We start from the raw sequence: 13,746 nt of genomic DNA, 5'->3' as shown, positions 1-13,746 counted from the left end.
ATTTACTTTGAATTTCGTACTTACGCATTAAAACAACGTCGTTTAATGCACAAGACCCTCCAAACAGATGGGAATCCTTATCTTTATAATTAAATCTTCTCTCATGAATTTACAAAATTCACTGTCAATCAACTAAGGGACTCTCTCTCTCTCTCTCACACACACACACACACACACAATATTGTAGTCAAAAGAGAGTCAAACAAGTGGGTTTGGACAAATTGACCATAATCATAATGAAGATATTCACTAAGTGGGTGGTAGCCAAATGAGTAGGAAATAATTGTTCTTTTACAAATTGGTTAGTTTGAATAGAGGGAAAGAGCTTACTACTACTACTACTCCTCTAGCTTTGAACAATTTGTACCAACCCATATCATATATCATATGCCTTTGGAACTGTCCCTTAAAGAAAGGGAAACATTATAGAGCATCCAAAACAGTTGACTCTCTCAGACCCCACCCTTGTCTCTATCTCTCTCTCTCGCGTTTCACAACCTGCACAGTCCACTCCACCTCTGAATTTCCTACCAACAACATCACCTCTACTTTTGTACTCTGTACACAACTCTGTCAATGACATCAACCACTCACCTCCTAGCAGATCTGAATCACTCAAGGACACAACTACTTGTGTTACATTTTAACACATATACTCCTTTTCAATGGGTAGCGCGGACTCGTGTTACATTTTAACACATATAATCATTTTCAATGGGTACCGCTCTCATGCTACGCACTCGCTCTTACCCACATTCTCTCTATTTGTAACTTAATGTTATCGTTTTTACGCTCTCGCTCTTGAATTCTCTCCTGTTCTCGTTTTATGTGACTTAAGTTATATTATATATATATATATATATATATATATATATATATCTGTTATACTGAACGATCTGATATACAAAAAACTCGATGGAGATCACGCTAGAGTGAACCCCACCTCCTCTGGATGGTTGGGGTTCATAGTTCATTAGGAGAACATGACTTATATGTCACTCTTGAGACAAGTAGAGTCGATTTAACGATAAGAAAGGGCAAAAATATTATGTTATGTAGTGTAAAATGGCATCTTATTTGACTAAATATAGTATATTAGAAGGGACCATTGTCACTTTCAAATTTTAATAAGGTCTATCCATGAGTGAAGATAGAATATATTCCTTTTTCAATGTTGTGCCGTTAAAAGCTTAGGATGCCTCACACACCACCTATGCTTTTCTCACTCTTTACAATCTAAATTCTTCATACCACTACATAAAGTGAGAAGGAACGGTCATCTCCCTCTCATAATGGATATTTAAATTTGGGTTTCGATTTAAATATATATATATATATATATATATATATATATATACTCCGTATAATAAAAAGAAAACAAGAAAAAAAGGTGATATAATTCAAATGCAGACAGGCCCATGTACACCCACATATAGTACCATACTACCAAGGAAGAAGCTAGTTTGAGGAGACATGGGTCCCACTAATTTCCTTTTTGATGAATGATGATGAAACCTTGAAGAGGACCTCTCTCAGTCAGACACCTTCTTGCAACTGTTGACACCCCAACCACGCTTCTGCTGTAATGGTTTGTCCCTTATAACATTTTGTCACACACACACACACACACACACACACACATATATATATATATTGACATAATATTTTGTCATTAACATAGAAGAAAATCTGCTCTATTTTGGCTCTCTCTATATCATTCTTTGCTTTTTTAAGTGCAACAATAATGATCACAGTTTGAACATGTCATGTTGATTTATATATAGTTGTGTGATTTAACATGACTTTTAGAAGCATTAGCAAAAGAAAAAGTGAGGAATGAGGATCAAGACTGGGACAAAAAAGATTAATTGGAATTTAAAGTGAAAATTAAAGAAGCCACCATCAAACAAACCAAGATTTGCCAATAAAATCTACTACTACTGTTGGCCTAATTGGAAGTTAATCACTATCTTATCAGAGTGATAAAGTGTCATTGCTGGCATCCATATATTATACATATGACACAACAAAAAGATGCTTAACACGCGGCAAATTTTGACCAACTATTCATCTATTGATTTTATTTAGGCTAATATTCTACTTTATGCGTAAATATATAAAAAAAAAATTTGACAAGAGAAAATTCAAGTGAAATGGGTATGGATGTACGTAGAGCCCGGATCCTCTACTAAGGGTTTTGGGCATGATAGTTTCTGTAGTGTTTTTTAATACGCTTATATATATTTTAACATATTTTATTTATGTAAATTCTATAGTATTTTTCAACGCACTAACGTCTATTTTCAACAATCCAATAATCGTTTCATTTACATTATTTAGTGATGCAACTGCATTAAAAACGTGTTAAAAATAGATGTAATTTATCGAAAATCACTACAGCACCTAGGCATCGAAGTAGCGAATTCAGGCTCAATGGCACCTCAGTTTATCTCGTTTGTATGGCACCGGCCAGTGACACAAGCTTAAGCATCTGTTTGGTCAATTATTCCATCAGAATTGTTTAATACAGATTCTTTGATCATCTAAAACAAGAGAGAAAAGGCCACCACACAGACACAAACACTTTTGATTATACATGATTTTCTTTTCACACACAAACAGATTTTCTGGGATTTGAGTTTATTTTGGGCCCATGACTGTGTCACGGAGGCACAGTTTCTGCTTCCAACTAAGAAATAGCAATGCAATGCTAGTGTTTCTTTACCTATTCAGTATTCGTCGGTGAGTAAGTCATTTATATTATCGTTGATGTGGTCCAATCACAAATGCATAAATAGTTCCTAATTACAAAATTAGAAAATCAATAAATAAGGACATTAACTTTTAATTTTCTTATTTATTACTTTCTTGATTTTGTAATTGCAGACCACGTGTACCTTTGTAATTGGACTTTATTAGCAGTTGGTGGGGATGACCAAGACGCCCCACAAATGCACTATCCATGGGGCTCAAACTGTCACTTCTCCTAGGGAGAAGAGGTTATACCACCTGAATCATCTATAATCAATTTTGTTACATTTCGTTGGTAATTACAGTGAGGTTGTGTTTGACGGCATATAATTAGAGCCTTGGAATTGGTAAAAAAGTTGGTTCAATTTTTTGAATTGCTTTTTTTTTTTTTATTCCAATTTCAAAACTCCAATTTCAATTCCAAAACTCTAATTCTATACCAACCAAACAAAATCTGAAAATTTTGTTAAAATAATTACATGCCTGTCTTCCAAGTTCCTCAATCAATTCAAGAGGTCAATAGTAACAAGGAAAGGAACAAAGAGATGATCCATAATAAGGCAGAGCTATGTTGCAGAAGTGACCACAAGGTCCACAACCATGGGTACTGATTTGAAACAAACAAAGCAGAGTACGGCCAAAAAAATAAATAAAAAAAAAAAAAAAAATAAAGAAGAAGAAGAAGAAGAAGAAGAAGAAGCAACCAGCTCCTCGAAAAGCCAAGTTTTTAGTGGAATTGGTGATTAACATGGTTTTAGAGCATGCTGATAAATGAATGAATGAAAAAATTAAGTAACGCAATCTTTAATATAGTTTGCCGTATCGGTCGGTTTGTAACCCTTTTTCAAGGGTCCGATATTGTTACACATCTCTATGAACCAGCCAATTTAGCAGACCCGATATCTGTCCAAGTTTGTTACATCGCGACCGCGAACAATACCACGACTGCCAACCATCATCACTAACAAGTTTTTTTTTTTTTTCTTTTTCTGTTAGGGGTTTTTTTTGTATTGCATGAGTATCAAATTTAGGCACGCAATTAGTAGCATAGTCAAAAGGGTGGCAGTGGTCCATGTCCACAACTAGCATCATGTTCATTTTAGTGGAAGTGTCAACCCCAGTCCCACTTGAACTAAATTTCCAAAAACAAGATACACACATTCCCTCAATCAATATCACCTAAAATATGGCCATTAAGTGAATGTATTGGCATGGACATGGTTTTGACAAAGATTTCTTGAGATGTGAGGACCATTTTTAATCATGTCTTTGCATCAAACACCCTCCACAAACTCAGCTTTATTTACCCGCCTCCCTTATTTACTTGAATTTCAAATATTATTAAACTCTAAAAGGAACATAGCTCATCATCCTTCTAGGTCCACAGCACGCACGCATATATGTTTAGTCAGTCTTCCAAAGAACTGAACATACGAATTCAGACACACTGATCAATGTGCTCCTCCTGGCCCAATTCTTAAGTAGGCTGGCCTGCAAATGAACCAAATCTTTTATAATAGTTTGGGCTACGCAGCTTTATAAGAAGTTAGTTCGTTTTCGTTTGTTAAGTAAATGAGCCAAACTCTAGCTCGAATTTGAGCTAAAAATTGGTTATACGAATAACATAGAACCAAGCTCAAGCTTCGATAACAATGTCTGAGCCTCTTTCAAACACAGATATCTAGATTCCGCTCGAGTTCGAATGATTTTTGATAGATTCACAAAATGATCACAAAGGCTACCTGAGCACCTACGAATATCTAAACTCAACAGATTCTAGGAGGGCAAGATCTATTTAAAAGCCAGTATTTTCAGTTTTAGGAGAACTAAAAATCAAAAAATTGGGGTTTGCTTGGTTGAGGCTGCCGTTGAAACCTGGCACTCCAAATTCTACCGGAGGCACTAACCCACTCGACTATAAGTTCTTTCTTTGTTTATTCTCTTCTTTGTTTAATAACATTCGATCAGTTTCCATAACCGGGGAAAAAAATGCAATCTGATCACTTATCACATTTAGCTGTTTAAAAGATGATCAAATTATTGAAATTAGTAATCTTGGTCAAAAGAAGCTAATTACATTGTTACCCAACACATTGAAACCATATATACAGTATATAGAACAAAGAAATAAGGCCTCAACTCTGATTGAGTGAAATATGAATGCAAAAAGTCTGCTTTTCAATCTGCCATCATGCGGATGCCTTGATAGTCTATTAAGTTAGTGCCTCCGGTAAACTTTGGAGTACCAGGTTTCAACTCTTTGCATCTACTAATTTAACTTCTAAAATGCAATAAGCTAAAAAAATTTACAACATACCTTAAGATTGATATGAAACCTAACAAATAGGCCCCGTAGTGTTATTCATTCATTCATTCTTCTAACTCTAAGAACTCATACCTAGTTAGCTTGAAGTTTATTCCAATCTGTTGAAGCATTGTATCAAGTACAATATAAGTATCAAAAGAAGAATAAGAAGAAAAAAAATTAAAGAGGAATAAGAAGAAAAAAAGAAGTTAAAAGAGTAAAAATAACAAATTTGAAATTGACCGGGAAAAAAAATGATTAGCAATCTTTTTTGCAACATGATTACATCACCTTCAGTTGAAATAAGCTCTCCATACATTCGGTAAAGCAAAAACTTGACTTTGAATGTCTTTTTACAGGTAGGTTGCAGTATCTCAGTTTGTTACTTTCCAGATCATGATCATAACAAATACAATGATCTGAAGATACATCAATGTGCTCCTCCTTCCTACCAAACAGATCATGATCATAATAACACATTCGGTATGGTATGGACGGTACCAACTCCAAAGAACTGAAGATACATCAATGTGCTTCTCCTGGCCCTATTCTTAAGTTGGCTGACCTGCAAAGGAACCAAAATATTTTAAAAAGTTTGTCTCTGCAGCACGATAAGAAATGAGTTCATTTTTTATTGTCAAGTACAAAGGAGCCAAACTCAAGCTAGAGTTTGAACTCAAAATTCGTTTTGTACAAACAAAATGAGCCAAGCTCAAGCTTCAGGAACAATTTTTTTTGCCCTTTTCATTCAAATGACAAGCTTCAGTCTGGACAGCACTGCTAAATGAACGCTTTAATTTTGATGAAATTGGAAACCAGAGGAACTTGTACAAATAAAAAAGTAGGTTGCTAGACATGGAAACTATAGAATTCTTTTGTAGACTAGAATTGATAATGCAGATCATTGCACTCTGATCCAAACAGGCTAGTTTCTCAATCTTATCTTAATAACAAAGTTAGACAAATCCATTGAAATATGTAAGCATAGCATCTAGCCTTTCCTTCTCAGTATCTGCGTTACAGGATCAATACTAGGTAATGGCATTTTATCTTCGACTCCAACATTCATTTCTATACCTTCTTTCATTTTATAAAAGAAGACAGCTATGATTAACATAAGATACGAAAGTCAATTTTTCGTTACAAGATTAATTACAAAATAAAGATAAAACAACAGTGTACCAAATAAAATGTGCGCGCGCGTGTTTATAGTTGAAACATTTGCAATAAGTTTTATATTTAAGCACGAGTTGTAACAATTTGGAGCACATGGTGGCACAGACATACTATTTTTCATCTGATGATGCTCCACAAAATCCTACAGTGATGTCAGAGTAATTGCCAGTGGTAGATGGGCAGCAAATTTTTAGATACTCAATAGTACTCACTAAATCTGAAACAAGTACCAAAAGAGAAGGAAAAAAAACAAAAGAAAGGAAAGATAGGTCATCAGAATGATCACAAAGGCTCCCTGAGCATCTAAGAATACCTAAACTCTGACAGATTCTAGCCTCCATTTTTTAATAGACTAAAAGAGGGCTAGAGTTATCTAAGAGCCAACCATTGTGACATTGCCACAACCATAAGACTCCTAATCTTTCCTATGTTTTCTAAGCATTGAAATAGAGTCCACACTGCAACTAAAACTTGTGGCATCAAATTTATTGAATTTTCCAAATGAGAATAATTAGAACTTATTTATGCCAATCAAAATGTTCAACAATCTCTTAGTTACATCCCCTGCATGTAACAACCCAAGCTGATGCCAAAATTTAAAAAAATTTCAGCATAACCTCCCCTAAAAATGGTCCTTCAACAACCTGTCCCAATACACAAAACACATAGTACAATCCAGCATCCCATTCATCCGTTCATTATACCTCAACATAGTTCCTCTCATGGTGAAACATTCACACACCAATTAGTCTAACTTGTCATAATTACAGTCCCAAAATACATAGTTAAGATCTAAAGTCCCTATCTTATAACGTTACATGATACAATTGCATGGAAATATATACCACAATTCCATTAGTTTCATTTACATTAAACAAAAGATAAATTCGTTCTTAAGTTACAAGGCCATGAATACTAACTTAGTTACATTTCCACAACTATGAGTATACATAGAAAATACAAAATAGCAAACAACCTTCTAACAACTTTCAAGCTTGAGGTGGATTGTCGTCCACCGGTTCATTTCCAAGACCTGAAAAAATAATATAAATAGTAGGGTGAGCAAATATGCTCAGTAGGTGACGCCTAAGACGCACCTCTTGAAACCCCGTGAATCCAAACAAAGCATAGACCAATGGGGATAGGGATCATACAATGTAGGGGAAGGATACAACATGGTTACCAATCTCAACACAAATGACAAGATGCAATGGAGATGCAAATGCATGCCGATGTCGCTCCCCATTTTCAAATTCAAGATCATCACTTTCAAACTGTTAATACAGCCCGCCCTTTGGTGACCCCGCAGCGACACGAGAGGAGGATTGGCTAGTGTCCCTGACCCTTGGTAACCCCGCGGTGTCATTATGGGCCCAGCTAGCTCAACCACACTAGGGCGACTCCCTAGTCCCCTCTAGGCTATATTAACATCTGGCCTGTTGGTAACTCCGCAGCGACCGGGTTTGCATAAAACCATTTCATCAAAAACATATCTCCAAAATTCCTCGTTTCCATTTCAAAAACATTTTTCCATCATGCAATCCCATGATTCACATGTATAGCTCATGCCTTTAATGGTAAATCAATGAGGGATTATTATAAAACACACTAGAGTATGCTTTCCTACATCATTTATAGCATAAGAACAATACAATACGCATAAACTCATGGTACAACATATTTCTCATATAACAACATTAAAACAAGCCTCCACATATTCACATAGGTACTAATCATGGCATTCAAAACAATAACTAACACAATTAAGCATGTTATATCACATATAAAGTAGAAAACTCACAAGGGTGCAAGAAAAATGTGAATTAGGAAGCCCCTACCTCAAGATTGCACAAAACCCTTGAAATAGGTCTTGAATTTCAAAATCCAAAGGGTGCACAAAAACTGAAATTGATGGTATGGATGTGTAGAGCTCGTCGTGGGCTTCGTTTTGCCTCAAACGGCACCTTAATCCGATAAGAGATGAGGGATTAATCAAGACTTGAATTTGTAAACTAAAAAAAAAAAAAAAAACAAAAAGCCGAGAAAGATATAGACAGAGACGGGAGAAGAGAGAATGAGATTACAGAGCTTTCAAAAACGTGGTCTTATGACCACTTAAACATTAGTGGGTCCCACCTATTTTTTTTTTTTTTTTTTCTTTTCTCTTTTTCTTTTTCTTTTAAATTACAGACATTACATTCTCCCCAACTTTAAAAAAGATTTCATCCCCGAAATCAAGCCATACCTGAGAGAGAAAACAACTCTGGATACTTGGAGCGAACCTCCTATTCGAGCTCCCAAGTAACCTCCTCGACTCCATGGTGTCTCCAAAGGGCTTTCACCATTGGTATCATCTTGTTCCTTAACACCTTCTGTTGTGTGTCAAGAATCTGAACTGGTCCTTCCTTGTAGGAAACATCCTCATCAATGTCTACATCAACCCAACTCAAAATGTGAGATGGATCTGGCTCGTACTTTTGTAACATCGATACATGGAAAACATTGTGGACCCTGTCCAACTGTGGTGGCAAAGCAAGTCTGTAGGCAAACTCTTCTACACAGTCCAAAATCTCAAATGGTCCAATGAATTATGGCGACAACTTGCCACTTTTCCTAAATCTCATCAATTCTTTCCGTGGAGAAACCCGTAGAAAAACATAGTCTCCCACCTCAAAGGATAAAGGCCGTCTCCGCTTATCCGCATAACTCTTCTATCGGCTCTGAGCTGTAAGTAACCTCTATCTTATCAACTTAATCTTCTCAGTAGTCTCGCGTACAATGTTGGGTCCTAAGGCGGCTGTCTCGCCTACCTCAGTCCAATAAACAGGAGACCTACAATGTCTACCATACAACGCCTCAAATGGAACCATCTGAATGCTCGCCTGATAACTGCTGTTGTAGGCAAATTCAATAAGTGGAAGGTGATCCTCCCAACTACCACCCAAATCAAGCACATATGCCCGAAGCATATCCTCCAAAATTTGGATAGTACGCTCCGACTGACCGTCAGTCTATGGATGGAATGCCGTACTCAGATGCAACGCTGAGCCAAACGCTGCTTGAAGTCCTTCCCAGAACTTTGAAGTGAACTTAGCATCCCTATCTGACACAATGGTTACAGGAACTCCATGTAACCTCACAATCTCCTTCACATAAAGAACAATAAGCTTCTCTGCATCATCTGTTGCCTTAATAGGCAAAAAGTGAGCCGTCTTGGTCAATCTGTTAATGATGACCTATACGGCCTCATTGCCCCTCCGTGACCTTGGAAGACCTGTCATAAAATCTATAGTGATATGTTCCCATTTCCACTGCTCTACAGGCAATGGTTGCAATAAACCGGCTGGTCTCTAATGTTCGGCCTTCACCTGCTCACAGGTAAGGCATCTAGCCACAAACTGTGCAACATCTTTCTTCATCCCGTTCCACCAATACTGACGTCTCAAATTGTGATACATTTTGGTACCATCTGGATGAACTGCAAAGCGGGAAATGTGAAACTCCCGTAAGACGTCTTCACAACAAACCGTAGGAACCACCAACAAACCTCTGAACCGTAGACCCTTATTTGCATGCAAGGCCCAATCTTTCACTATCTCACCATTGGAGATCAAAGCGTAAATGGTATCTAAATCCGGGTCCTGTCTCTGTGACTCAATCGCTCGTACAACAAGAGTAGGCTGAGCTACAAGACTAAACAAGAATGCTGGCTCACTGTCAACATCGTCATCAAAACAATATAATCACATCTCTGCCAAATCCTTAAGCATCTTCCACTTTCGAATAGCCAGACTAGCCAAAGTTCCATGGGATTTCCGGCTTAAGGCATCTGCTACCACATTTGCCTTGCCTGGATGATACTGTAAGTCAAAATTGTAGTCCTCCAAGAATTCAACCCATCTTCTCTGTCTATTGTTCAAGTCCTTTTGGGAGAAAAGGTACTTGAGACTTTTATGATCCGAGTACACCTCGAATCTTTCACCATACAAGTAATGTCTCCAACACTTCAAGGCAAATACAACTGCCGCTAGCTCCAAATCATGAGTAGGGTAGTTAAGCTCGTGAGTCTTCAATTGCCGAGACCCATAAGCCACTACTCTACCATCATGCATCAACACACACCCTAAACCATCACGGGAAGCATCACAATATAACACATAACCCAAGCCACGCTCAGGTATCACCAACACTAGAACTGTAGTCAATCTTGTCTTCAACGCCTGAAAAGATGACTCACATGCTTCATTCCACACAAACTTAATCCCTTTCCAGGTCAAACGGGTCATAGGCACTGCCAAACGGGAGAAATCCTTCACAAATCTCCGATAGTAACCCGCCAGGCCAAGGAAACTTCGGATCTCAAACACGAAATATAAGTATGATTTAATATTATGCATAGGGCCTTATTTTTAAATATCTAATTATAATGAACATTTAATATTTTTATTTTCATGAGAAATCTTAACTATTTTGTAAAACTTTAGTTACCATTTATAGGCTCGGATTCCATTGGTTGTTATCCAATGGTCCCTTCCGTGCATGGTTCCTCGCATGTACGATATAGTCCTCGACTGTTTTTCCCAGCATCTCATCAAAGATCTTGTTAACAAGTCACTGATTTCATCCAAACTGCGCTCGTAGCTAGCCAGTACAGTAGCATGATAGTGCCACACACCCGCCTACAAACGTACCCGCCCACGAAAATTGCAATCTCAGAGGAGAAAAAATCTAGAGTTTGTTTTGGATTAGTTATCTAGAAGACTAAAAACAGTTTTAGAAAGTGAAAACTGCTAATGTGGTTCTTGGAATTGCTGACGCGACTCTTGGAAAAGCTAAAGTGCCATTTTTGTTAACAAACATACCAAAGCCTAATGTAAAACTTTACGGCAAATCATTTCTGCCTCCCTAATCGCCTCCAAACTACAAAATCTACAGCTCCTGAATGTGGTTTGGGTTATGTGATCTTTTGTGATGCTTCGCCAGAAGGTTTGTGTTGTGTTTGATGTAGACAGAGCGGGTGGTTGCTTATAGGTCTTGACAGTTGTCGTTGGGGCTACAAGGTATACAGACATTCTCCTTCTTCCACAGTTGGTTGTCATAATCTTCTAATACCCAAATCATAGAGTGATCATATAATGCTAGATTTCCTCTAACTTCTGCTACATGATCAGTGGCACCCTTTGGGATATGTATAATCCGAAACTTCTCATGTTCTACCTCAAAAGCTAGTATCATTTCCTTGAATTTGGAAACAATATAAAACGGAATATATATAACGCCCCCAATGCAACAAGAAGTATCCATGTACCAATAACTATCCATTGTCATTCCGCAATAAGTATCCATTTGCAATATCTTTCAACGAGTTTGTACCAAGAGTTAAAATCTTGCATTCAACTCGAAACTCAGATCGAGAATGCCCTCTATATTGAGATATGTTTAACACTTTATATTTCTTAGTGGAAGGATCAAACCCAAAAAAGTGTTGCGAAATAAAATCCTCTATCGCGAAGAAGATGTCAAACTTGGGTGGACGGATATTGATTATTTCACTTGTGCTAGGGTTAGGGTTTGGTATTTGGTTTTCAAAACAGACTGAAGGTTTGATAGAATCTACCTCAGGCAGTGATGGTATTTCTCAAGTTTCACTCACTGGTGGAAGGACATGGATTTCTCTTGTGCTAGGGTTTAGTATTCGGTTTCCGAAACAGACTAAACCATTAATATATTGTAAAAGTTTGGTAGAATCTACCTCAGGCAGTGCGAGAAGGTGAGTGGCTGGTCCTCCTTCTGGATCTGCAGAGTAGAGATCATAACTTGTGTTCTGATCAAACTGTGAATCCGAAACCAGAGCGAGGGTGTTCGTACCGTGAGGCCGAGTATGTGAACGAGTTTGATGAGTGTCGATGAAAATGGGATCGTCAATTGTGGAACACCAAAGCTTTGAAACACACCTGAATCTCAGCAAACTTTTTACAGGAAGTTCCTTGAGTATCTCCAAGATAATTTGTAATGGAATTGAGAGCTCACGGTCCATTTTTCTTTCATCCATGAAATTAGCAGTTTAGGGTGTTTTTGTGGTGTGAGTTGTGAATGTAAATACGCCTTTATAGGGTGTTAGTTTGCTACTCACAATTACTATAATTACATGTTTATTTATTAAATACCTTCTATCTTTATAAAAATTAAAAATATAAATTTTTACAACAAAATTATCCTTTAATCTTTTTTTATCTCTCACATTTAATTCTCCTCTTTTTTTATTCCTTATATGAATAACAGTCTAAATTGTCAAATATATATATATATATATATATAGGAATATACTATTTTCTTTTTTTGAATTACCAAAACAAATAATATTATAGAAATGGATTATTTTATATCTTTTTTTAATTATATTTTAACTATATCTGTATGTGCAAAGTGTTTCAGTATTTATTTATTAATATAAAAAAAGAATTTTTATAAATGAAAAATTACCTAAAAATTATTTAAAGAGTTTAATTGAAATTACAAATTACCTAATAAAATTTATAAAAATTAATTTAAAGAGTTTAATTCAAATTACAAATTACCTAATAAAATTCATTTCTCTTGTCCCACATTGGTTTTAAGTAAAAGGATTACATAGAAGTCTCTTATAAAACTATAGACCTAAAAAAATAATAATCACACTTTTCTCGGCCTTTTGACTAAGATCAAGTGTAGTACTAAATTTTTTTTGTCGACCTTTTGGCTAATCTTTCTTGGTCCTTTAGTTAAGATCAAAAAATTACTTAAAAATTATTTAAAGAGTTTAATTCAAATTACAAATTACCTAATAAAATTTAGAGTTTAATTCAAATTACAAATTACCTATTAAAATTCATTTTTATTGTCTCACATAGGTTTTAAGTAAAAAAGATTACATGAAAGACTCTTATAAAACTATAGACCTAAAGAAATAATAATCACACCTTTCTCGGCCTTTTGGCTAAGATCAAGTGTAGTACTAAATTTTTTTGGGTCGATCTTTTGGCTAACCTTTCTTGATCTTTTGGCTAAGATCAAGTATAGTACTACTTTTTCAGTTTTTTGACTTTTCAGTATTTATTTATTTATATAAAAAAGAGTTTTTATAAACAAAAAATTGCCAAACTGTTCAATAGGCCAAGACATAAAGCACGAATGTGTATGTATAAATACGAAGTGGTTGTTATGTTGAATACTAATAATGGTCTTTGGATAGTCCAAACAAATGATAAAGCACTGTGTTTGTCTTGGCTTAGGTCGGCCAACTTAAATTGCCAAAACTGTTCTTCATATACAAGCATGATGCTTTACCAAACAAACAGTGCCTTACCTATTTTTTTTTTTAAATAAAATTATATCATATAAGACAAAGATATATTTAAAGAGTTTCTATAAAACTATAACACAAAGTTCCTATTAATCTATTTATTATGAGTTTTTAATTAAAGAAAGCCTAATTATACAAGTATTATTAATATAAAAATATATTTATTAATTAA

General features: G+C 35.9%; 1 protein-coding gene and 1 pseudogene across 5 annotated transcripts; one reads left to right on the top strand and one right to left on the bottom strand.

Moving 5' to 3' along the window:
* Positions 1 to 5,265: 5,265 nt before the first annotated feature.
* On the bottom strand, positions 5,266 to 12,301 carry LOC132302695 (putative F-box protein At5g62060). 5 transcript variants are annotated; one of them, XR_009480899.1, is made up of 3 exons: positions 11,985 to 12,301; positions 7,209 to 7,265; positions 5,266 to 5,621 (listed from the first exon to the last, which is right to left on the bottom strand). XR_009480899.1 is itself a non-coding variant. In XM_059799615.1 (3 exons), the coding sequence occupies exons 1-3, from the start codon at positions 12,044 to 12,046 to the stop codon at positions 5,582 to 5,584; spliced, it is 228 nt and encodes a 75-aa protein (XP_059655598.1). In that variant the 5' UTR covers positions 12,047 to 12,301; the 3' UTR covers positions 5,266 to 5,581. The 5 variants fall into 5 exon arrangements, 3 of the variants coding, with proteins under 3 accessions (XP_059655598.1, XP_059655596.1, XP_059655597.1); XM_059799615.1 differs by lacking the exon at positions 7,209 to 7,265 and adding an exon at positions 8,071 to 8,196; XR_009480900.1 differs by lacking the exon at positions 5,266 to 5,621 and adding an exon at positions 8,071 to 8,196 and having other exon boundaries at positions 5,640 to 7,265.
* Positions 12,302 to 13,187: 886 nt separating this feature from the next.
* Positions 13,188 to 13,324, top strand: LOC132305593 (U2 spliceosomal RNA; annotated as a pseudogene).
* Positions 13,325 to 13,746: the final 422 nt, after the last annotated feature.

Source organism: Cornus florida, unplaced genomic scaffold, assembly GCF_030987335.1.
Source record: "Cornus florida cultivar Cherokee Brave unplaced genomic scaffold, ASM3098733v1 CherokeeBrave_3.0.0_Hap2_Chr04, whole genome shotgun sequence".
In the NCBI taxonomy this organism is placed as follows: Eukaryota; Viridiplantae; Streptophyta; class Magnoliopsida; order Cornales; family Cornaceae; genus Cornus; species Cornus florida.
Note: the sequence above shows the minus strand (reverse complement) of the source record. Positions and strands in the feature narration are given on the sequence as shown.